Here is a 27,950-nt window from a genome sequence, read left to right on the forward strand (position 1 = left end):
AATGTTTTGAAAATTGTAAAAATACTATTTCCACAATAGAAAAAATGACAATATTTTGAATTTTTCAAAAAACTTGTCATGTGAAATTCTTAAAAATAATAATATATGTCATATAGAGCTTGTATTTTTTAACTGTCACCGCAGCAGCTTAAGTTTGTTTTTTTCACTGATTTGACATGTGGGATATTTGATTTGCGCTTTTGCTTACCAAGGTTCATTTTTGAAAAGCATGGTTGTTAGTTCTGTTCATTAAAGAGTCGCCCTGTATCTTTGTAAATAACAATTAGACTCATAATTTTAATAAAAAAATTCTGCATAAAAGACTTTGAATCGTAGAAATTGAAGGTGAGTGCGTATCTTTAAAAGCCTTAAAATAATTTTTCTGTTTTTATAAATAAAAAATTAGCGATGATGACTCTTTTGTTATTAATTTTAAAAAACAATATTTTATGTCCTTCAATTTTATAAATAATTTAATTAGCTTTATTTATTTGCAAATATTTAACGCAAGGAAATGCTTTTTAATTAATTATTTGATCTACGGTTGTAATAAATATTTATATTTCATTCATACTACAATCTGGTGCTCTAGTAGTAAGTGATTTATAATGAGCATTTTAGATAATTTATTTTATATATATATGTATGTAATGATATTTTAACTCTAATTTCAATTTAATTAATTTTCAAGATTTTATCTTAATTTAGCCCATAGTAACTTCATTCTAAAATATTCTCTTATTTCGTGATCCAATTCCACTGTCTCTACTTAATTAATTCAAGAGAAGCTTTGTTGAATCAGCTAAAATCTTAACTTTCCCACACTACGCATGAAGAGATAACATACCGCTGATCAAGCAAATTCTTTTTTAAAATCTCCCTGTGTTTCCCCTACCTTGTCCACCCGTGTAATGAAAATCCCTATTGAAATCTCATAATACATTAGCATTGTAAAGAAATATTTTCCATATCAAAATCATAGGTTATATAAGACCAGGGTTAAAATGTCCAAGGGCTTTTTCCTCATTCCGTTTCTGTGTCGCTCTGTGTGCTCATCGCTTGTACATATGCTTACTTCTTCAAACTGAAATAAAACGACGTCACAAAATTAAAAGTATCTTCATTGTCTTCAAACTGCATCATGCTTCACAACAAATAATATTACATATAATATGGAATTTAATGATTGTGTTTAGAATCTGCATTATCCGGGGGTGGTTTTCACTATTCATTATTTTCTGTAGACTGTCCGTATCTGGAATGATTTTGATAGTTCTGTATCTTTTGTAATTAATCTATTTTATGTTATATTACAGAATGCATTGTGCTGTATGTGACAACACTGAATTTACCCTAATAGAAGGTATCTATTGCTGTAATGAATGTAACAGCCAAGTTCTTGTAAGATATTTGTTTTTTATATCTTTCTTATTTGAGAGTAATGCTAATGTCTAATGAGAAAAAATTCTGACAATTATAATTATTTAATATTTTATTATTCTTACCAATTTTTGGTCTTTTATTTTTGTTACTTGTAAAGCACTTTTTTTAGCATATATACTTATGCAAAGGAAATTGGCAATAAAATTACATGATTGGTTGCTGAATTTAGAGAATTTTGTATTTCATTTCATTCTTACCAGATCAGCCAAAAAAATTTCCGAAAATTTTAGGGATTTTTTAGTAAAAAGAAAAATAAAAACAAGTCAGACAGTTAAGTATTAATCATCAAAGTTGATTGTTTGTATTTCTAATTTTATTTAATTCAAAGCTGGTAAAAAGGCGTGGCTGAAACTTCTTTGAGCGTTATCAAAATTAGATGCATTTTTAAATCTGTAGAATAAGGTTTTTAATAAATTGATATGATTATATAGCAAATTTTTATAAATACCTTTTTTGTGTTGTCAGTTTATTGCATGTTTTTAAAAAATTCAATCTGATAAGTTAATAAACTTTCATAGTGGAATTAAATTCCAAAATCAGCAGGAGTGGTCTTTGCTAGATTTTCTCATGTATTTCCTAACACAAGTATTGTTTACTTGCATGAAAATTGCAACTGAAGGGAAGGCCCACTATGAATAGTTTTTTTATTACCTTTGGAATTGGAGAATATTTCATTACAGAAGTGTTTGTACATAAACGAAAATACTTTTTTTCCTGTTTGGGCATACACTGATACAATATAGTGTGTGAGGTGCTCAAGATAAATAAAGCAATAATGCATCTTCATTACCTTATTTTTTACAAAATCAAGGCAAAATTTCAATAGGTGTGCAATTTTAGCTTCAAGGCTCTGTATCACTTTCTTAGTTATTTTGCAAATATATTGACCAACATGATTTGATTCAGAATTAAAGATAGATTTACAATTTTGATCATAAAACTATGTACGAAATTTTATGCGCACATTCACAATTTTATTTAGTTTTTCCATTTTATTTTAGTTATGGTATAAACATGCTTTTAAATAATCAGACATTCTGTCTGTGCATTTTATCCAAAACATATACAAATTGAGAGTATAGACTGTATCAAATTTCATGAATCTAACTCAAAACATTTTTAAGTTATAGTTTATAGTTAGACAGACAAAATTTCAACAATATATATTTAGGACTCAAGACATCTTGAAACATGGAGACATTCATCTAAATCTTGAGACCATTTTCTTTTTTTATAATTGCAATATTTTCTCTTAGTGTACAAGAAAATGAAAATAAATTGAATGTAGCAATGCAGTGGAACCTCGCTCAATGAGCATAATTTGTTTCTGAATCATACTCGTAAAGTGAAACTCTCATTAAACGAAACAATGAATGTAAAATAATACGATATATTCCACTTTGAATAAAAAAATACCTGAATGAATTTATAATAATATAATTTGTTATTTATAATGCATGCTTTTTTTTTACAGGAAAATTGACTAAAGTTTCTTTTTGGTTATGCGTTAAAATTCGATGAAAATGAGACACAGCATTTTTGTTAAATAAATTTGTAGCATGTGTAGAGTTTATTATTTTCTTTTTTACAACTTTTTTGCTGTCACATACAGTTCCATAAGATTTTCTGTTTTGTCAATGTTCTTCCCCCAACTCATTGATGACTTTACTATTCATCTGTAATTCTATAATCTTGACCAGAGATGCAATCTCGTTGAGTAAGGCTTAACAGGAACTTGTTAAAATTATTTGGAGTTGCATTCGGAAACCGTTTTGGGCCAAAGTATATATTCCAATATCAAACAATACTGTTACAAATTGAACACAGACTGATTCAATCCAATCTAATTCAGTATGTAATGTTATGGTATCTTCTTTCACTCATTCTGAAAATATTGCTCATTAAGGTAGTCACTTTTTTACATCTTGTTTTGCTAGTTATGGAAGGTTTCCCTTTAGCAAGGTTTGACTAAACTTCCTTCTCATATCTCTACTTTGAAGAGAAAAAAAATTGAAACTATCTACAAACTAGTTCTAAACATATACCAAGAGAAATAGGCATGATTCTGCATATGACATCACAATATCGCCTCATCACTCATTTTCTGAAGCAGTGCTTAGTAAATGAAACATTTTTTTTAATGTTTTTATTTTATTGTTATGTGAGTTGTTTGTTAAGGGAGGTTTGACATGTATTTTTATTAATAAGATTTTTCTTATATAGAAGACTGAAAAGATTAATGTTTGTATATATATTTATTTGTTTAAAAGTTATTTATATCTGATATCTAAGAATTTGAAATAGCAATGACTATTCACTTACATTCTGTTTGAAATATTATAGTCATCACTACATGAACAGAGTGACCAGGAAGGCTTTAGTCGACGGTCATTGCTCAGAACATCTCCAGGGGAAAAACAAGTCAAGGTTAAGCAGAAAAAATTAGTTTATGATGATTGGACAACACCTGAAGCATATACTTTAATACTTCGTAAGCAAGTCTCTGCTTTAATAAATCTTGGAGCTTCTAAACAATTAGAGGTAATAAAATGTTTTCAGCTTCGAAAGTTAATTTATAAGTAATGTTCAAAATTGAAGTAACAATGGAATGAAAACTTTTAATCAATATTATTTAAAATTAAATTATGCTTATTTAATTTTTTTTAGTGATTTAGGATATAAAGCAGAAAATATATGTTAGTTTCCTCTCTGTTACTAAATAACCTTCCTAAGTGGTGAGTAGGTGCAATCCAATTAGTGTGTAGTGTTAATCAAGATTGCTGAGTTTTGTTTATTACAAAGAGATAGAACCTAAGTTAAAAAAAAGACTGGTTTTTCTTATCAAGCACATAAATACCAAAAAGATGCTGATTAGTTCATGGCAATAAAAATTGGAATATGCAGGTAAATATGTTGTTGTAATAGCAATAATGGGGATGGATAATGCTATTTGCTTTATTGATATTTGATGGTTCAAAGTATGCTGGAAAAAGGAAAAAAGGGGCTTAGCTACAAACTCAAATAAAGACTCGAATCTCCTTTTAAAAAAATTATTTCTGCCATATTTGAGAGTCAGCACAATTTTTTTTCAAATCCTATAACTGTAATTAATATATAAAAATCTAATAAAATGATGGAATTATATATTTTGTCTGGGATGAAAATAGAAGAGGGATTCAATTATGTGTGTCCTTTAAAGCTGTTTTGTATTTGTGTATGTATATGTATGTGTGTGTAAAAGATATCTGTTGTTCTCATTTACAATATATATATATATATATATATATATATATATATATATATATATATATTCAAAAAGTATACTTTTTCTACCCTTGAATATTTTTTTAAATGTGTTATTTTTGTTTGTGATTAAATATTTAAAAATGTATGAAAACAGTTATTAAGTATTTAAAGCTGAAAACAATTCTGAATAATTTAATATTACTTCTAAATAATTTGCTACTGAAATTTTATGAATTTATATTTCATTTCTATTTTTTAAAATTCTGGTGTAATATTTCCATTTAAAGTTTAACTGCTTACATGCCAAAATTAGGAATAAAATCACTGGATATTTTCCATCTTTCTTGCTACAAAGTTATTTGCTTTTTTTTTAACATAATATATATATTAAAAAATGCATATTTGAACATTATGGTGATGCTAAAGTATTGACATATGATGTTCAGGATTTTATTTGACAGTTTTAATTTCTTCATAAATATTGTCATAAAGAAAAGTTGACTTTAAAATATAATTTGTTTTATTTCAAAATGTAAAATACCAGAAAAAAAAATTTCATATTCCTGCTCCAAAGATAAAGATCCTAATAAAGATTCATTCAAGAAAATAAAAGCCCATGTTTTCTACAAAAAGAATCTTCTGGGACATTTTAGTATAGATGATTTTATACTGTAAATCTTTAACAGTGTAAATTAAAAAAAAAATTAAATAAATGAGTAGAAAATTGTTGTCCATTTGCACCTAATTTTACAATTTCAAAATAAAGAAGAAGAGAAAACATAAGTGTAAGGGTTATATTTCTTTTAAACCTTTCAATACTGACCCGGCTCACCAGCCATATAAATTGTATCAAGGCAGGCTGGTGTCTTTTTCAAATGAGGGGTGTAGGATGTAAAACAAGTTATCACCAAGGATGTCCTCGCTTGCACCTATTGTATGACACAGAAATTGGTCTGCCAGTATAGAATTTTTATTGACGAATTAGCCGAGTCTGTAGTGAAAGAGTTAAATCTCACAATATTAAATGATTCATCTAAATTATTTAACTTTTAAATGTCTTTTTTAATTTAAATTTATTTTTAAAATTTTATTTTGGTTTCTTGAGTAAACATTGGGAAAAAATACTACAAAAATTGTTTTAAATATGATTTATGGTTAAGAAATAGTTTATTGCTAATTGCCAAAATTAAATTTTAGTTCAATAAAAAAAAGTTAACTGGGATAAAATGGACTTAAATGTCTTTCTTTTAAAGAAGCGACTTTTGATACAGTATGACAGCAAAATGAAAGATAGCATTCTCATTTGTATAAATAAAACAAAAAGGCCATGCAATCGCAAGTAAAAAGTATCGACTTATTTATTATTATTTTTTCATCAACACTCATGCATAGATTTAATACTATATTTAGTTTGTATCCTATTAGTAACAATAGGCAGTAGAGCTTCAATCTTTTTCTCATAGTAGTTTAAAAGAAAAAAAAATGGATATGTTGTTTAAAGCTAAAACTTTTTATTAAAAGTTAATGCTTGCCTATTTATAATTCTCAATTGTATATATTCTGCAAGATGAGCTACATTATGTTGAATACAACATATATTATGTTGTTTCCTAATTAAAGTTTTATTTGCTGTTCATTTATTATAACATGCTTAACATAACATTGTTATGTATAAAAATATATGCAATGTGTTCTTGCTAATAGGATCAACCATCACATTTCCACTAATGAGTTATATAAGAATAAATTGAGCTAATGTTTTGATCATAAATAAGAAAGATAACCGACCTTAAATTTAATCAATATGGTTTGTTATAAAAAATATTTGTATTGATTTTTTTTTATGACTGTATTAAGTCATAAGCTAATGAGAATTATTCTTTTATTTTCAGAATGTTGTGCTTCATATGTGGTGCCTATATTTACAAAAATGTCAAATTGCTTTTAGGATAGATTATATGGCTAAGAATAAAAATGAAGTTCCACGACTTGGTCTTTATGCTCCAATGAGGTATAATTTTTTTGTTATAGGTTTACATCATATTAAACTGTTTGCGAACTTCATTTAAATGAAAATCATTTTAGAGGTGTAATAATTTTATTTCTATTTAAAACAAAATAATAAAAAGATATTTGCAAAAGTAATAAAGTGTTATAAATTATTACTCTAAACTCATAGATTAATATCATAATTCTCATTAAGTTTATTTGATATAAACTGAACAAATGATGTCAAAAATGACTAGCTTATATTGTAATAAATTCATATATTATAAATCTCTAGAACTAATAATGCATCATATCAAATAACCATCAAAATTGTTAAGAGTCTTTTTGAAAATCATTGAGCCATGTGATGCTTTTCTTTATTTCTTGTGTTTCCTTCTTAAAGTGTTCAAATTATTTATTTCAACTTAATGTAATTTAAATTGAATTTTTTATAGAAATATTTTCTTTCATAAGTGAATAATTGTTTAAAATATATTTTCTTTCTCTCTATAGAGATAGAAAGGTTTTATATGGAAATAAAATGATAGAAAGAAAAGAAAGAAAGAAGAGGAAAAAAGCCATGCCCAAAAAGTCTCCCTCACAAATTAAGAAGGATGGAGAATCTGCTACTTCAGATGTAAGTTTTTCTCAAAAAGAAAAGTTTCCTCATAATTCCTTGACCTGAAAATAAATTTGGTTACTTCAATGTGGAGCTAACTATATATGTGAACTTATTTAAACAAAGGTGGCAAAAACATTTGGTAAAATCTCCCATCTTGTTTTCATTTATCTAAATGAAAACATGTTCTCTCTAATCATGCAATGTTATTATTTGTATTGATTATTTACTACAATGTCTACTTAAGATTATGTAATTCTGTTTTGTTTTTGTTTTTTAATTTAACTATTTTATTCTGCCTAACTGTTGCTAATGATAGTAAAATGAAGTCCAGGATATGAATTTAAAAAGTATCCATTGAATGTAGTTGTTTAAATTTTCTAAATCTTATTTTGTTAGACACTATATATTTCTTCATCATAAAATTTTGTTTTAAATCAAATGTCTTAAAGTTTTACAATGCATTTATAAAGATAAATACAGGTAGATGACATAAATAATATATTCTTTTTTTTTTTTTCAGCTTTTCAAAATGAACCTACTAAATATTACATGGTTGTGCACTATGACTGTACTTCCCTGCATTTAAATAATATGTTCCTTTTCCAACTTTTAACATGAACTCATCAATATTTAAATTTAAATCTTACTGCCATCCTCAAATATTGAAAAAATTTTCCCACCTTCTTCCATTTGCAATTGATTAAAGAACGTTACAAATATTTTTCACATGTTTATCCTTTTTTCCTTCTCTGCTTAAAAAAGTACTATGGAATATTGATACTAAAGATAGCGTATTATGAATTGATTCTTTCATTAAAACATATGCTTACTTTGAAAATATAAAATTAGTTATATGTATATTAATATTACAGTTAACAAAACATTCACAGTTAACATTCTCTACATTAAATAACCATTGTATGTAGACACCATCAATTCATTATTATGTTATTATTCTTGCTTAAATTAAAAAAATCATGTTGAAAATAATATATTGCTAATCTGAATTAATTTAATAAAATTATTTTATTTGTTAACCAGTTGATGGCGAACTTAATTTAAAGCATAGATTTTAGTAAATTTCTTTTAAATTATTTTTAAAACACCAATATTAAGATTAATGTGAAATAAAATAAAATTCCCAAAAATATGACATGGAGTATTTTTTTAAATAATATTGAGAAATAAATATAATTTTCAAAAACTTTTTTTTCATATATATATATTTTTTAAAATATCAAAAGTAAAGTTTATTTTTGAATTCCTTACATTACTTCAAATATAATTTAAAGTAAAAAAAGAAAGAAAGAAAATCGAAATGACTCGTTGATTTTAAAATCTGCTTAATGGTTAAGCAATTGAAAATTACTTATGAGTTTTGTGACCTTGTAGGCAAATCAATGAAATGCATTCAATTTAGCCTGAGAAGTTGAATTAATTTAATGTACTAAGTTAATCTGTCAAACTTTTTATGAACATATTGTTTAAATTTTTTAATATAACAACTGTCATTTAATGCACATATGGGCAGTAAAAAGAAAAATATAATTCAAGAATAAAATACTTAATGTGACAGTAAGCAGTTGTTTTGTAGTGCATGATGATATCAAAAAATTATGTATTTATAGAATTAAATGCGTGATAATGGGACATCTTAACATGGAGCATGAGAAAATTGAATCATTCATTGCTCTACCTTTTTATGGGCTTTCTAGATGTGATATAGTGCTTTTTTAATGAAACTACATTGTAGTTTTTATTTTTTTAATATTTCTTTTTTAATTAAAATTATAAGAAAAATCTTAATCTGATTCTTTATTCTGTATACATTTTGTTCAAAGAATTAATAATAGGAGTTTGCAGAAATATATCTGTATGAATATGCCTGTTCATTTTGGGAATTGTAGTATTCTGGTAGTAGAATTTCAGATTTGAGATTAGGGATATTAGTTCCATGTTCATCTTCACCATATTGTGAACCTATGCCTGATGTACTTGAATATTGGAATCTAATGTGTTTCTGTTAATGTGGTGTAACTGTTTGAAGAGAAGGATGCTGGATCAAATACTGTTCTTATCATCTGACTATGATTCAAAATTTCATATATGCCAAAATAGCCTTAAATGGCTTTAAATAGGACCTTAATCTGACCAAATTGAGCTAAATCATTGCTGTGATTTGCACTGCTCATTTGTTTTTGTTTTGTTTTTATTTTATTATTATTAAAGTTGCATATTCATCCAAACTCATGTTTTTTTTAAAAGTCATTATCATTTCATCAAAAGCAATTGTAGCTGATCCATAATATCAGCACTCTTTAAAATCATGTTCAATGCTTTTTTTTTTTTGAGAGTTTAATAAATAAAATTTAAAAAAAGGAGAAACTAAAAGATTATAGTAAATGAATAAGTGTTAGATAAACAAATCAGGTCTGGTCTTCAAAAAATAAAAACCATAGAAAGCATTACAATTTGTTCACAATACAATTTGGGAGTCAAAAATCAGAATCCTTCCATGGAGTCTGGAAATTTTTCATTTGTACTGGGCACAGACAAGGTTTCGTGTGTAGCCAACTGTGTGGTCCTCCTTTTATTTATTTATTTTTTTTTTTTTCCTTTCCTTCCACATAAGATTTGATTTTGCTGTTTTATTTTATTTTTCTTCACTTTTCCTCTGTAGCTATCATTTGGATGTAAATTTGCTTTCATTTCACTTCAATGAAACCTCATCTGTTTTAATAATTTTAATTAGAAATCACTTATCAAAAAATATATAAATTAATTTTTCAGATAATTAGAGCTATTAAAAGGTAAAGCTGCGTTTTAAAAATTTTACTATAATATAATTTTTTTGTGAAATGCTTTTTACAAGTCTGCTCATTTCTGAATTGATGAAAAATCATTATCTGTTATGTATATTAATTATAATAGCTTTTTGAGAAAATGTACAATCATGTGTTTCCAAAAGGATAAATAGAAGGCATCTAATCATCAATAATCAAATAGCAATTCAACATCGTAGCTGCATAATTATCACAAAAGAAATTTTTTTAATCTCCATAAAATGTTTTTGCAACAGAAATTTAACATTCTGTTGATTAACTTTTTTTTATTCCCTGCCCTTAGACATTTTAATCTCTTATAAAAAAATTTTGCTTCTTGATAAAATATTAATTTTCAGTATAATATGCCAGAACATTAAACTTCCAAACCTTTTACAGTAATAACTGTTGTCTTCTTTTTTTTTTTAATGTCCTATTTTCAAATGTTTGATACATTCCTTCTTATTTTTGCTATTTTAAACTAGATTAACTATTTTTTTGCTTATAATAAATATGTATTTTCAAGGCTGACAGTGAAATTTATAAAATTTCAAGTGAAGATGATGTTGAAAGTCAAAATGAAAATAAAGAAGATTTGCCTTGCTCAGAAAATATAAAACTTTCATCAGCTGCTCGAAAAACATTAGTAAGTTTTATTTATTCACTGGATGTACATAGTTTACAACTGTAGTGAAAGGTGTGATCACAATGATGTACTTTTTATTTATCTCAGAAGTAAAATAAAGGGTTTATGTAGTATTTATTTTAAATAATTTCATTTTTTTATTATTATTGTTATGAAGTATACACATATCTGCTTTATTGTCGCTTAATGGATTTAAGTTTTACTTAAGTTGACTTGAAAGTAATTGTTTATACTGATACATTTATATGAATTTTTTTAAACTAATTTCTGTTTGTTTAATCTTAACTTATATATTAGTTATTAATTTATTTTTTAGCTGAATTGCATTTTAAACATAGTTGTAATCAAGTTTAGTTTTTATAACTTCAAGATTAAATCTTCCATAAGTTCTTAACATTCTTTGACTATATTTATGAATTTGTCTTCCTAAAGAATTAAATTTAAGCAAAGGAAAAGTGTAGAATTAAAAAAATTTTATGTAAAAAAAAGAGTTGACACATTTTGATGAGATGGTACAGGATCCATGTGTTTCGTTTTTGGAAAAAAACTCAATTTTATTTTGCTGTTTTTGTTCCCTTAATAAAACAAAAAATTTCAGATTATTGTATGGAATTTTAATTATTTAAATTAAAATTAAGTGTAATTATTTCTAAACTACATTAATAATATTATTTCATTATTTTTGGGGTCCAAAATGTTAAAAAAAAAAAAAAAATCATGTTTATTTGCTTTTTTTTATGAACTCTGTGAGTCTTCCCCCTCCTCCATTACTTGCTTTAAAATAACAAGGATTTTTTTTTCTGTCTTTTTCTTTTTGTATAGTATTTCAATATGTTAGAAATTAAACTTCTTTTTCTTCCTGCTTGGATTCAGTGCACTATAATATAAAATATAACGACTTTAAATTCTTTCTTGTTATTAAGTAAAAAATAATATTTAGAGAACTCTTATATGCATATACTTAATTTTTTTTGTTCTAATTTTTAATAGGTGGTCATAAATAGAAAATAACAGAAAAAGCTTTCTATAATTAATTACTATATTATATATGAATCTCTCATCTTTTAAAACTTTCTTTTAAACTAAACATCTTTTAAACTAAAACTAAGCATTAAAAGGTTTCTTTCCTTTTTAAAGTTGTTATATTTAAAATTAGATTTATAAAATAATATTGCAACATATTATTTCTTTATGAATAATGAGCATGACAACAAATGTTTGGCATAGAATGTAAATGGCATGTTTCCCTTCTTTTTGTAGTACAATCAAATTATGTAACTTGTTGAAACTAGCGCATTTCAAAACTTGGTTGTAGTTGTTTGTTTTTTTTACTTTCTTGAATATGTAAGTTTTGAGTAACTACTTTTTTTTTTTAATATAGAAAACGACGAAAATACGTAAAAACAAGTACCGAGCTAAACAATTATCAGTTCATGAATTAGACCTTTCTAAATTATTGAGTTTTTGTCATTTGGGACTTATATATACCAAAGATCGTTTACTGTTGCCTGATCTTCTTAGGTAATGAGCAATCAATTGTTATTCATTTTTATTTTCTGAATTCTATTTTTGCTATTTAATATTTAAAAAGATCATTGACAAGTCTAACCCAATCAATATTTTTAGATTAGTGAATGAAAGGAAAGTACCATATTTATTTGCAACAGAGCATTTACCATCTTCAATGAAACTTATATATAGTGACACCAATGTTTTTAGAAAGGTATTTATTTATATGCATGTTTATTTTTTATTGCGTTATAGATATATATATATTATTATCTAAGTATTTTAGACAATAAAATGGAAAAAAAAAAAAAAAAAAAAAAAAACATCTGAGATAATAGACATGTGATTGATAATTTTTCACACAGTGTTATTTACTCTTTCTTGTATGTGTATATTCTTCTGTGTTATTGATATTACAAGTGTTTTTTAAGAATATATTGATTCTGAAAATTAGATTCAATAAAATATTCCATTATTTTCCAAGCAAATAAATAATTGCCTCTCTTGTGCTGGTCATATTATTCAACAAGATGCTTTTTTTTTCTATTCCTCTGCAGTAATAATGAATTTTAAAAGTTATTTTTGTAAATGCATTTGATTAAAAAGACAGAAAAAAAAGGAATCTGTATAATTTATAATCCTGTACTCATTTCATTTTGAAACCATTATCTTGCATATTAAATGATGTGGAAGGAAATGTTGTTGAATCAACTAAGATTATATCAGGAATTCTTTAACTATGATGAAACTAAATATGCATGTAGAATGCTAGAAGAATTTTATTGCAAATCTTTGCCGCAAGACTTTCTACAGAATAACTGCAAAACTCTTCTATTAAAGCGAGAGTTTAACCTTAATGCCATAGTTGCTTGCTTAAAGTATAACATTATTATTTAATCTAGTAGCTAAAATCTCTTGCCTTTTAAAATTGATATATCTATCTTTTCTTAGATATGATTTCTTTTTTAATAATCTATATGATTCTTTTAAATTTTATTTGCAATAAGAATCAGGTAAGCATTTTCCACCCTTCTTATTTAATTTGTATTGCTTTTTATGGACAAAGTCAATTATTGTCTGTTTGATTGCAATAACTTTGCATAATTTTTTATACCAAATTTTTTATTCAATTTATTGAAGCAAAGGAGAAGAACTTCAAGACAGTTTTTCTATTAACAGTTCAAGATTTCTGAAAAAAGTGTGGTAGATGGGTATTACAATGTATTTAGTTCTACTTTTAGCAACCAAATGAGTTTAGTTCACATTATGTTTGTACTTTACATATAAGGTGTTATACAGTGATTAGAGATTGCAATACCGGGATACCGAATACCGGTATTTTGAGCCATTTGTACAATTTCGTAATACCGGTATTCACAAGTTTAAATACCGGTTTTTCGGTATTTACTAGAAATTTTTAAAATTGTCTCCACTATATGTTCAGGTATCGCGAACATAGAAAAATAGTATACGCTTTTGTTTTTATGTCTCCCTAACGGGCGAAATTAATTAGCCAATTAATGGATTTAATCTAAATTAGCGAAACATGGATTATCCCTGAAAGAAAATAATGTACAACTGATGGGGAAACAATTATGAAAAAAGTTGGAAAGTTGATTGGTTGCAAAGTTTATTGAAATCAGCAGTTGTTCTATGCACATGGAATTCAATTAGGAGTAATAGATGTATTATATCAAAAAAATAAAGAACAGAAAAAAATAATAATCAGCAAATACTGTGGATATAGAAATTTCGGATTCCAACTTTGAAGAGAGTAAGAGTCAGCTCTACTTCCAATAAAATTGACTATTGAGGCATTATGTTGGAGAGATTCTAATTTATTAACAGCTAATTCAGCAATAAATTTCATGTTGCAGTCACTGAAAGAACAGTACACATCACTATCTGAAGAATTATATATTACATTGAAAAATCGCACAGAAGAAAGGCATATCGAAATAGAAAACGTCTTATGGTATTTACATAATTATAATGATTTTAAAAATGAAAAAGAAGAAAAGAATATAACCAATTCAAATCTGATTAAGTTTAGAGTAAATTTTCTTAAAATTTTTCACCCACAAACATATCCACATTCAGAAGAATTCGGTTCAATTATCGAAGATTATCACTTATGGTGTCGATAGTGAAAAGGAATTGTCTCTTGAACAAAAATTAGAATTAGCGATAAATGAAAAAATTTTAACGAACCAAAACACAATACAGAAATCAGCTACATACAAAACCATCCGACGAGAAATCGATTTGTTTAAAGAAGATGGATTTTGAGGTAAATACTTGCAAAAAGTATATTGCGCATTGCTAACAGTACCACCAACTAGCGTAGATGCCGAAAGAGCATTTTCGATAGATGGTAATTTTTACACAAAATTACTTTTCAGGCTTAATGACAGTACAATTGATGCCTTATGTTTTTTAAGATCACATTTCAAAAATTTGTAATAGTATCACAGACTGAATAATGATATTTACACTATTTTGTGATTTAAATAAATAAGATATTTCTTTACTTTTTTGTGATTATATACTGTTATAATTTATAAGTTACAAATTATTTTTTGTGATATTTACACTCTAACAAAATTGGCAAATAAAACAAAGAAACACATGTGTTTTCTTTCTTTTTCTAAAATTTCTAATACCGGTATTAAAACCGGTATCCCGGTATTAAGATTTAAAAAATACCGAATACCGGTATTGAAATTTTGGTCCGGTATTGCAATCCCTAACAGTGATGTATAAAAATAAATGTCTGTCTTTTCAGGACATATATTTGAGAAGTTCAGTTTTTGCATTTTTAATTAGATAATATGTTTAAATAATGCATTATGGAATTTTAATCATCTAAATGATAACACATTAAAAAAAAGAAAAACTTTATATTAAATCTTTTATATACATTTTTTTAATAGAAAAGGGCACCTGACCTATGGGAAGTTTCCAGCATGTCTGCTAAGCTAATTGATTTCCTAAAGCTTCCAAGATTTAAGCATTGTTCTCTGATGCCTATTGTTATACGTTTTGTTGCAGATCTGAATTTGCCAGGTATAATTTAAATATAATCCATGTTCAACTCCATAAAAATTCTTTAAAATAAACTTCTGTTCTAAAAACATTCTGCTCATTATTAACACAAAAAATAATTTATGTGTCAAATTTGATATATTATGCATTTAAAGATTAATATTTTTGTACATTCAACAAACTTTATTTTTAGTTTTGCAACAATTTTAATTTTTCCCATTGTTTTTAAGTGCTCATCTTTATTTTTAATAACATTTTGTTTGCATATTTTTTAATTACTTATATTAAGATGAAAATAGACATTAATATCCCTTATTGTTTAATTTATTAAAACATTTTAAGGTTTTATTCCCTTGCTGTGCTTAACAATGAAATCTGAAATGGTATCTGTGAAATGAAAACATTATTCAAAAAGATTATTTATATCTAAAAAGCTCCTTTCTGGATATCACCCTGCTTTCAAAATTGTTGTTTTTGGCAACTGGCAGAATTTCAATTGTAGGATTAGTGTTCCAGGTTTGTGACTTGGTTCTGTTGAAGATCTATCGTGTTCATGGACTTAGTGTATATCGAAGTTTGGTGAAGTGCCCACTCAGGTGCAGTTCCTGGCCATCGTTAAAATTACAATTATAATGATTCTCATGCAGCTTCAGGATGACAACTAATTAAATGCCCTCCTGAAAATAATGCATAAAAACATGTACATAGTGAATTATCAATTAGTTTGCATCATTCTGTGATTAGGAAAGATTAATTACCTTCTGAAGTTTTGATGATTTTAAAGTTTTTGCAAATATTCTTGAATTATTGAAGCCTGAGTAACCTTATGGTCTCATTATTTGGTTTTATTGGGCATTGCATGAATTCTAATTCTTATAGAGAGTGGAATATTAAATAGCTGTTTTAAATCGATTTTTTTTATATGTATGTTTAATAAAATTAATGGTTTACTGTCAGTTTCATTGTCCCATACCCAATTGGAAAATATAAACTATGTATTGTTTTATCTTGTTACAAAAAGGACAGCAAGAAGAAAGGCTAGTTTTGGAAGAAGGGTAATAATTTTTTTCTTACTGTAATTAATTGTCTTAATTTAGCTATATTGCTAATAAATAAAATTGTTTTGTAGGTACTATAATACCTGTCATCAAAAATATAATTGACAGTTGGAAAAATGGAGAGAGTGAGTGGTATGAGACTAAACTTATTGCTGGGAAGATGCTTTCCATGCCATTATATGAAGTTCAAGCAATGGCTGCTATCATTGTTGCTTTGAAACTTTTATTTGTATTAGATGGAAAATATGAAGTGTATGTATTGCTTTTTATTTTTGCATTAATTAAATAATATTTGTATATTTTATTTTATTTGTTAGTAGATAAATATAAATTTTCCATAACTTAATTGCATAATTTCTTTTAAAATGAAATTGCTTGAGAATAGTTTATGAAATAAAAAGAAAAAAACTTTTTTTTTTTTGTAGTATAATAAGATATTAGTCTTTGAACTAACATCTAAACATCTTAGTTATTGGTAAAAGTTTAATTTTTCTTTATCTAATTAATAAACTATTATGTGAATAGTTGTGATTTTTCGTCTGCAATAATTATAAAATGTATTTAATTTTGTAAAAAAAAAAGATATAAAATTGTTTACAACTATTTATAAGAACATTTTGATTAATAGACATGTAATGAACTATTAATAAAGTTCCTCTTTTAAGCTTTCATTGATCATTAATGATTAATAAGGCATGTTTTTGAAAACTCATTTTTTTTTTTTTTTTTTTTTTTTACGTTATTATTGAGTCTAAGTTGGAAGCTCTATGACAGGTAATATCTTTATACGATATTTTATGCTTGACTGATAATTGTTTGTTTATTTTTTAGAGAACATAGTGAAACTATGATGAAGCTTAATATTCTTCTCAAAAGTAAGATTCATGAAAACTTTTACCATTTTCTGATTAATTATTATTTTTTTCAATTGCTTATTTAGAATTTAGTTTATTATCTGAACACATATACTTAAATAGATATAAATAAGTACTAAAAGTCATATTTCATATCAAAAATTATATCTAATTCTTTTAGCTGTGCTTTTGTAGTAATAATAAGAAATATTTAAAATAATCATCCTTATTGATTTTTTTCTAAAAATCTTTTTCTGAATAAATTTTATTAAATAGCATTAATTCAAGTATGATTTGTATGATATAAAGGTATTTTTGAAATTAAGCTACATTTGTACAAGTATACAAGAAGCAACCATATACATTTACATTATTCTTGCACAATGATGTAGAAACTGGAGATAAGGGAAGAGTACAATAGGCCTGAGTGTTAATCTCATTGGATGCCATGAGGATAAAATATTAGTGCCCTTATGACTCTTTCTAAATAAAGAAAGCAAAAAAAGAAAAAAAAATCGTATGTTCTTATGAATGCAAAAGTTCTGTTGATATTCACGAATGGAATAAGATAACTGTGTTGCTGTTAACTTATCCATTAGATTATTTCAAAATGAATGCCATATTCCAAATTATTCTAGTTGAAACGTTCATGGTGTAATGCTCTTTTTTTTGCATGATAAACCTTTTAACATCTGTTATTCATCACAAATTGTACAAGGTGTAATTTAAATATAAAAATAGTAAGATATATACCAATAAAAAACTATTATGCCGTGAATGCTAAAAGGTCGCAATTAAAATATATCAAAATACTTAAGTGTAAAAGAAGATGAACGGGTATGTTGAAAGTTTATGGACCCTAATAAAACAATCACAAAGGATATGCTGAGTTCCAATAATTCCAGTCTTGAATCTAATGATGCATTCTCTCTATCTACTAGTATAAGTGTATCAAACTCAATGCTAGCATAAAAAGATCTATGTTTACGTAGACACAATAAAGCAAAAACTTCAAATGTTTTCTTCTAAAACTAGTTTTATTTTGATAACATACTATAGGGGCAAAACAAAGCCAATAGCAAATTAAAAATTTTATGGATTTGCCCCCCCCCCCTGTTTTAGGTGATATCTTATTCACAGTTAGTTTAAAAATGGGTCTGAGTGAATATCAATGCCTGGCTAGAAACTTATTTCTTTTCATAAATGAAAATAATATTTTTTAAACTACTGTACTAATGAATATTTCCAAATATGAAAATGTTACTTATGCTAGTTTTTAAATATTTTCAAAGCTAACAGAAAATTGTTTATAAAATTCATCATCCCAAGTTCTTGGAATTTTGCTTTCAAACATTAACTACATTACATTTTGCTTACCTTCATTTATATTTGTTTAGGTACCGATTTTATATCTACGAAGGATCTTTTCTATTTCTATGGGTTAATTATTAATAGTTAATCTCCTTTAGAAGCTTATCGATTTACTAGGAATTTAGGTAGTGTTTAATTTCATGATTGCATCAGCCAAGTATTTTAAACATCAAATTATAATAGATATTTAAATTGTGTTAATTCAATGGCCTGATACCAGTTTTTATTCCTAATGCAAACATGACACATTTCTGTAGAAACAAGGATTTCAATGTTCTTTCAAATCAAATTTTATTGTTTTTAAGACCAATTAATTTTCTTTTTATATTTTAGTTTTACAATACTTTTTTATATAAATTTATTCATTTTGTTCTTCACTTTTAATCATTATTTTACTTCTCAATGTTTAAGTTTGGTATAATTCATTATTTTATAATGTTCACCCCCCCCCCCTTGAAGCCTGTGTCATGTCTGCTAATCGAAGCAAGTTCCATGACATTATAGTGGCACTTAGAATATAACTGCCTGGATATTTAGTTTTTAATTACTTATTATTTTTCATAATTTTGTAATTCCATTTTCTTTTTACTGTTCTTCTAATGATAAGCATAATCGTTCTTTTTCAACTTTCAATAACAAAAAATAGTTTTAATTCATTTGTAATAATAAAATACATAAAGATTGTATAAAAAAAATGCAGAAATTTAGGGGGGTTGCACTACAGATAAATTGGTAGAATTGAAAAAACACATAGATGTATTGTGAAAATCAACTTTGTGTGCTGTAATATTTTTGGAAGATATTGTAGAAAAGTCATAAATCCTACTTAATTAATTTAAATTTGAAACAAATAATCATTTCTAAATGTACATTCTCACTTCTGACAGTATATTTATGCCAGCTTCTCTTGCCCAAGATCTAACTCTTTGCCCGTAGAAGCCTGTACACTTAGTCAAGAATTAATTAGGAAGAATTAAGATTAAAAATTAATGAGAAATTTTTTAAAGTTTCCAAACTCTTGTTAAAAATTTTACCGCATACTGATATGCTTGTTGAAGATGTTCACTATGAACTATGAGTTTGACACCCTTGCACTAAACATATCCTATAACATTTGCAATAGTTCTGTTGAGATATTTTTGATAATTTTCTCCACATTTTAGATTTGATAATTATCACTTTTTCAGACACATATTTGCATCTGAGCACTTGAACAACTACAATATGCTCATTGATGATATTGTAAGGTGACTTCATTTCTTTCCCACAAATTGGTTTGAAGAAGGAATTTTAAATATTGTAAAACATCTTGACAAGAGCATTAGTTTGAATTATGCTTTTGTCAAAAATAATGTATTGTTAGACTTTTCAAATGTGCATAATCTTTGAGCATCAATCATTGAATATTAACTATAATGGACAATTCAAATGGAACTTGTCATTTGAATTGTCCATACATTACAGCATTCATATATCAAATATTCAAAATTTAATGAGATGAATGTTGCATTTTTGATAATTATTTTTGCTTAAATTATTTCTTAAGAATATTAGAAAAAATATAACACAAATTCAAAGTGTGTGAAAGTAAATGTAGAAATGTTAAAATATTATTAAGTTATAGTTTTTTTTTTTTTTTTTTTTTTTTTTTAGGAAAAACTATGCTTACAGTATGGGTGTGAAGTACTTAATTTCTGTTATTCTTATAAAACTGAGTTTCATCACTAGTAATACCTTCAAAGTCTATATTTTTTTTAATTAGCAGAAATTTAACTTTTTTCATATAGCACATAAGTGTTTCAATCCATTTTTCATTAATATTCATGTATATTTTATTTGTTTCTACTTCTGCTTCTTGTTTTGTTTCATAATTTGTTATTTTTACAATTTTATTTGTATTTTTTATAGGTGAGAAACTATTTGTATGGAGTGAATGGAGAAAACAAATGTCATTAAGAGAATTTTTATTTATGAAAAGTGGAATTTCATATTCTGATTTGTAAATATTAAACTGCTTTTTTTTTTCTGTTATAATATTGAAGTTACATATGTGTTATTAGAAATGTTCAATATGTGTGTACATTTCCAATAAATAAAGGGTGAGGATATTAATATAAGTTATTTTATATTTATTTGATCACTTGATTTCCAAAAAGCATAATTTATTGAAATGAAGTGAATAACATCTAGCCTTCTGGTAATTTTTTTTTTAAATCTAACTGTACAAATGAGATTTTTTGTTTCAAATTAGAAGGAGAAATATTTGCTTCAAAAATGTCTCAAAGTACTTTACATACTGAAGAATTTTCAAAATAGGCATTTCTTTTCATGATTTTCCTGAAAGTAAATGCATAAAAGGTAATAAAAACAACTGGTATAAGGCAATAAAAACAACTGATAAACCTACTCTGTTTTAAAATGTGTTTATGTTCTTGACATAAGGCAAAAGGAATGAATTTTCCTGCTTTTAAAAATATTGATAAAAAGTATTATGGCTGCTGCTGCTATACTCCTCTTACATTTCTAGTTCGATTTAAGTTACCACAATGTACCATACATCATGATAATTTTTTTAAATCAGATTTTGTTAGAAAAAGTGTACAAGGAAGCATTGGAGTATGTTGCATACATTGATTACTTGGTGATTTTTAATTTTTGAATTTCTTAAATGAAAATTATTAACTGTAATTTAAGTGTGTGTTATGCAAGATAAAAAGAATCTTTTTGGTGGATTTTGAATCAACTATGAAGCTCCTAATGAATCACAATAATTGATTCACATCTTCTTTCAAAACAGCTATCAGAAAAGAAGAAAAAAAAAGCATGTTGTTCTGATATTCGCAACTGTATGGCGCCAGGTTGAAACACTATTGCTATGGGGAAAAAAAAAGAAGAAGAAAATATGCAAACTCACTCACTTGTTTCCTTTCCTTCAGTCCAAACATGCACGTTTTCTAAAGCATTTTATTCCTCACCCTGCATTATATTTATCATATATATTGAATGAGACAATGGAAATATTTTACAGGTGTTGGGATTTATAAATTTCTATGTTTTATTCCTGAAAAAAAAATCCTTTTATAGACATTTTTTTTTTATGGCCATCAAATCTATTTATTTCACTACGAAAATTTAATTTTTTAAAATTAGAGTTTGTAATTGCAGCAAATATTTTTTTTTTTTAATAAGGAATGATCTGTATTAAATAATTACCATCTGTTTAGTGTATGAATTCTATCAATAATTCATGTATTTCCTGAAAACTCCATTCTTATAATCTTGTAGAAAATAAAAGTTATCTTCAGATAAATTATTCTGCACTTATAGTTAATATTTGAATATTTTATTGTTATAATACAGTTTTTAATAAAACTCTCATTTTGTGTTTCAGTACCAATTTAGAAAAGATATGCCCAGAATTAATTGCAAAGTATTCAGTTTACAAGCCAAAACCACATGAAGATTCCGACAAAGGTGAGAATATTGAAGATACTGAATTCAGCACTTTGGAGGTCCCCCCCCCCCTCCCTCCTGAACTACGATAACCATTAGCACATGGGACTGTTGATAATGGAACAATCGGTTAAATAGACGAAATTTTCATTTTATTTGGATTTGTTTAAACTGCAGTGTTTCTTGTTTCCTTTTAGATAGGATTATTTGCTGCATATTAACTGTATCGTAAAGATAAATTTAGAAAAAGAAATATGCCAAAATAGATGCAATTTAAATGTTTTATAGGCTTAGTGGAAAAACAGTTTTGATAAAATAACTAGAACCATTTAAATGGATGAGGGCAGCGTTATTTACAAAATTGCATTATTGCTTCACAAGCAATAAATAGGAATTTACTTATACAGAACTTATTCAAATATTAATAATATACAAGATTTAAAGGACAAGAAAGAACGATATGTTCGTTTATATGTTATGTTTCTGAAACCTTGCAGTGGGTACAATTAGGAGAATCGATTAGTCCACATTTAAAAAGAATATCATTAACTGGAAGAGTTCTAGAAATTAGTCGAAAAATCAATACCTCATTTCGTCTAGACAAGTTGATTGTTTTTAAGTTAAAATTTTCCAGCCATCTGTAATTTTCATAGTATTTAGAATTTTCCATTCTTTGTTTTGCTTCAGTCGAACAGCTTTGTAACTTTCCGATCTGACATCTTCAGGCGAAATCCAGTCACAGATTATCGGGGATGTCAACGCCTGTTTGGCAGAGGAGTCTGCTCACTCGTTTTTTGCGATTCCCACATGGGCGGGAGTAAATACCAGTGTCAAAGAAGAACATAGTTTTAAAGCATCAAAAATGAACTGAGCTAGAAGAAGGGAACTCCTTCGGTGAATGAAACTTGAGGCTCCTTAGGGCCGTCAGGTTTGACTAACTATCCGTCAAAATTATATATCCTTAGATTCATTTATAAAGTTTTGAACAGCCAAGGCAAATCCCTCCTTTGAAAACACTGAATTTATATTATGTATTGTTCCCTTAATTATAGTATTCGTAGAACAATTGATGGCCGCTATTTTTGTTGAATGCTCATTCTTGGAAGCATCTGTGGCAAAAATTATTCTATCTGCAGGGATAGATGCTTTATACTCAGCATACAACAATCTGATGGTGTTGGGATCTAGACCTCTGTGTTGGAATCCCAATTCGTGAGTCTTTATATCGAAATTCTGATATTCTTCCCAATCGACTGAGACACTTGTCGATATGATTTTGTCAAGTGACAAGTTTTCACGAGAAAGCCTCCAATGTGACTCCACAAGGAAGCCTATTATAAATGTGGTTTGAAATAATGGAATTGACCTCGATAATAGATCTCGATACGTCTGGGAAATCGCAGGCAGAAAATTGATTGACAAAAATTGCCGTGTTTTTCCTCTCAATTTCATAGTAATCTCATTTGAAATCTTGTATAGAATTGGAAGAGGCGTCCAGCTGGGGAGTCGGAGAACGAAGTGAAGGATATCGTTCTGAATTCATTTCAGAGTTTCATACCCTACTTTATTTGTCATGCCAACCGTGTGGACACCAAATTCGATCGCTTGAGTGATACAAGCATTGCAAATTTTCAATAAATTAGATGCAGTCGTCGCCCACCTTTGAGCAGCCAGGGCCTTGATTACATTTAGTTTCTTAAAGGCTTTGTTTTTGAGTTGTTCAATATGCGAACGGAATGAGAAAACTGCAGCAAACTAAATGCCAAGAAAACGGATATTATTAGTGCAAGGGATATTACAGTCTCGAAAGAGGACTTAGAACTCTGCCGGCAATCTCCGAGAAGAAAGGTGAATTATTTTGTTCTTCTGTGGAGCAATATCCATGTGCCATTCCTTACACCAACCCTCTAATTTGGAGACACAGAATTTTAACCTATTTAATCCCCTCTATATTTGACTCCTCCACCTAGATGAAAATGTCAACCGCATAAATAAAACAAGTGACCTCACTGGGTAAAATATTATAAATATCACTCATGAAAATTGCAAAGAGTAATGGGGAAGAACGCTTCCCCGAGGGATGCCTCTTTCTTGCCTAAAAAGGGAAGAGGAGACCCCTCTCCAAGATACATATGCTTTACGGTCTTGCAAAAAATGCTCGATCCACAAAGCCAACTTACACTTTATACCGGATTGTAGAATCTTGAGTATCAGGCCATCATGCCAAATGTTATCATATGCAAGTTTTATGCCAAAGGAAAGGCTCTAGCTATCAAAATTTTGTTTAGCAGGATAAAAATTTTGTTTGACAGGATTTGTTAGCTTTCTAAAAGGCTGTCACTGCCTTTTTTTTTATGGTAAAAACCCAGCATGAAACGGGAGAAAGAATTTTTTATTTAAGTAAAATCGTAGAAGCCGATTCAATATTCGTTCGCCGTTCGGAAATCTTTTCTATGACAGATGTTAATGCTATGGGTCTATATGATGAGACCTCTGAAGGGCTTTTTCCAGGTTTCAAGATCTAACTTTGCTGTTCTCCAGAATTCATTACCCATAAGAACCCCAGTGAAAAATGGCGTCGAACACCAGTAAAACCAAAAAAGGAAAGCGTCTCTTTCTAAGTTTACTCGAACAAAAGAAGACCTCGAAAACAAAGTAATGATTACCATGACAACCACATCATGAAGAAAGAAATAAGTTGAAAAACCAAAAAAAAAAGTCACACCAAGGGATAATTTAAAAGCGAGAGCCAAGAATACACAATTTTCTTCCTTTACTTCCAGCTGCCTTTCTCAAAAATAACCTCCAGCCTCCTCTATTAGTATCAATTTCTATAAAAGTTCTGATTTTACAACAATCTACTGGCATCTTTATATAAAAAAAGGCGTTTTGTTATTATTTGTGCATTTACTTAAGTTTTCAATGCCCTGTTAAGTCTGGATCACCTTTAAAAAATCATGATTTACAAATAATTAAATCAAACTATAATTAAACTTAACTGCTAAAATATTAATTAAAAAAAACTTCAGTTAGGCAGTTTAGGTTTATTTCACTTTGCACAGAATTATGCTTATATTATTTGTGTATATAAATTATTGAGTTGTTTCCTGTATAGTTTGCGCAATTAAACTGTTATCGAACTTTTCGTTTAATTTCTTGTTTTCCTTTGCAACTATTGTATTACTTTCATTTTAATATAAAATATTAATAGCATAATAATAATGTAACTTTTTGGTGAGATAGATAATTACATATTATGCTTGTAATAAATTTGGAGTGAAAAATTCTGATTTTGAGTAATTGTCTTTTATTTTATTTTTCAGCTACACTTCGTTCAGCTAATTCTAAAAAAGCGATTGAAGCTATGCTTAGAGAGATAGTTGATTTTCACGATGCTCCTCCACACAAGCCATCGTCTTTTCCAATAAAATATCAACTTCATTATATGATGTCTGAATGGAAAAAATGGCACTGCTTCAAAGAAACTGAAGAAATAGACTTCTCTTTCATTTGCAAAGATTTTTCATCAAAACTGCTTTTTTACGACTTTGAGAATGATGATCCTGACACTGATGAATTGATTCGCCTTTTGCTTTCTTCTATTTATGAAACATCGGAAATATTTCTTTTGAAACATTCTGATTCATCTTGTAAAAAAGTTTTGTGCACTTCTTCTCAGTACTGGTTTAAAAATTTCTCAGCTAGAAATATCAAGTCTTATGAATTGATAGAACAGTGGCCAGAGCCATTTGTCTGGCTTCTACAAATGCTAAGCAAATATGTTCATGTGAATTGTACACATTTGTATGCAGAAATTCGGAATATTGAAAAGAAGTTATTTTTAGGTGTCAAAAAGGCATCCTCCAAAAAAATGTATAAATTGTGAAATATAAAAATGTAAATGTAAAAATTGAAAAATGGCAACATATTAAATTATTTATATTAAAAACTTATATTGTTTCATTATTGTGTGCTTCAGTTTGTTTCAAAATAACATATTCCATTTTTTGTAATTATGTTAATGAGTGGGAAAAAGAAATAAATGAATTTTAAATTTCCGCTTGCTCCAACAGTTTTAAAGGTTTACATATAATGTAGGAAAGTAAATGCAAATTTAATTGTGGCTACTTGTTCATTAGGACTGCAGAGCTCCTTCATCTTCTGAAATAATTTTAAAGGGAATGTTTTAATTATTTTATTTGGTAATCTTTCTATATTGTAAATTCAGTTAATTAATTTATTTTCTATTCAATTCTTATAGGTAAAATAATATTGTTGTAAAACTGTTGTACTGTTTTTTTTTTTTTGTGTGTGTGTGGTTAGTCTCTAATAAGAAAGAGAGATTTCTTGGTAATTTTAACGGGTACCAGATCATTAATCCCCTGCCTTGATGATCATTTGTTAACTATGGCAATAAAAATGAAAGTTCTGGAAAATGCAAGCATTTTGACTCTATCAGTATTAGGAACCGAAATCTGTCGCAATTAAGATTGCGTGTATTGCAATTATGTCACAGACAGCCTCGACGAAGCCTATAGTTTACAGATATCTGATATAATTTATGATAGATACATATGATTTATGATAGGCATTCACTACAAATCCAAAAAAATTTCTGGAAAACTCATTCCTTCTCATGAAATTAGGAGAGACTAAAGGAAATCAATCAATTAAATTCTCTGTCTGGAAAGTGGGCATGGTATAAAACCTAGATATCCATCATAGTGCTATTACTATTTTTAAATTAGTAGTTTACTGATTATTTGTGTTGAGAATTTTTACAAGTGTTTTTTATACACGTCGGCTGTATTTTGCTACTTATGCTTCGTGTTTTCTTATAAAATATTCTTTTTTATTACCAAGTTCCTTGAACTTCTTCCATCTTACACTCACTAGATTATTATCATAACAACATAAATGTTGAAATTGTACACCGAAGACACCTTGAAAGTATCAAAATTCCCTCACTTCTCAATAAGTAAGCGACACATCAGAAAGTGAAGAGAAACGTTTCTTCCCATTTGATGGGGACTAAGTTGTAAAATTTAAAGCCCAGATTTGGTGCAAGGCCAATTCTGTGTTCATTTTCTTAAGAAGTTTAACTTTGCTTTCTCGGTTTATTTTTCTAGCTCCTATTTGGTTCCGATTTAGATTTATATTATCCCGATGGAAATTCATGTACTTTAATACGCATTTGTTTCAACGAAAAGAAAGGATAAATCGATAATTTTCTAAAATGCAATAAAGGTAATTTCACTTTGAATGTTGAGTTATAGGAAAGCCATTTTTAATTGTATTTTAATTATATTCTGGATTAGATTATTGAGAGATTATTTTTGTAACACTGTTTCATTTTTGAACTGGCGAGCCAGAATCTGAATACATCGTGTGAAATGGAACTCAAGAAATAGATTGCTCCATACAAAGCGCATTAAAAATTGGTTTTTTAATCGGTGGTCTCATTTAAGACTCCCCGCAGCTTCAAGATGATGTTGATTGTTGTTGGATTGCGAGTCCACTTCAACAAAGTAACCACTTCGATCGATTCCTCTCGATTTTTTTAGGCGATCCAAATGTCATCCTTAACTTGCCTATATCGGAGGATATTACAAGGATGCTTTTTTTAATATGGATAAAAATAATTTTTGTACTATAATATTATAAATTCATATATTATTTTATTAAATTAATTATTATTATTTAAATTTATAATATATTTGTACTGTAATATTATAAGAAAATATGAAGTTAAATTTATTATACTTATAATAAATTTCATTGTATTCATTCATATTATTGCATGCTCGTAAATAATAGAATTCGAATGCGTTACTCGTTTTTTTTTTTTTTTTTTTTTTTTTAACTTTTTTGACAAGCAGTAGCAGTACTTAA

General features: G+C 27.2%; 1 protein-coding gene across 1 annotated transcript; it reads left to right on the forward strand.

The window, feature by feature from the left end:
- Window positions 1-166: 166 nt before the first annotated feature.
- LOC129963286 (TATA box-binding protein-associated factor RNA polymerase I subunit B-like) lies at window positions 167-26,011 on the forward strand. Its single transcript, XM_056077558.1, has 14 exons — window positions 167-345; window positions 1,317-1,401; window positions 3,787-3,984; window positions 6,582-6,700; window positions 7,192-7,315; window positions 10,649-10,768; window positions 12,150-12,289; window positions 12,395-12,491; window positions 15,211-15,343; window positions 16,452-16,632; window positions 17,212-17,255; window positions 20,514-20,604; window positions 21,997-22,079; window positions 25,382-26,011. The coding sequence occupies exons 2-14, from the start codon at window positions 1,318-1,320 to the stop codon at window positions 25,942-25,944; spliced, it is 1,977 nt and encodes a 658-aa protein (XP_055933533.1). The 5' UTR covers window positions 167-345; window position 1,317; the 3' UTR covers window positions 25,945-26,011.
- The last annotated feature ends 1,939 nt before the right edge of the window (window positions 26,012-27,950 follow it).

This window comes from Argiope bruennichi, chromosome 3, assembly GCF_947563725.1.
Source record: "Argiope bruennichi chromosome 3, qqArgBrue1.1, whole genome shotgun sequence".
NCBI classification, from domain to species: domain Eukaryota; kingdom Metazoa; phylum Arthropoda; class Arachnida; order Araneae; family Araneidae; genus Argiope; species Argiope bruennichi.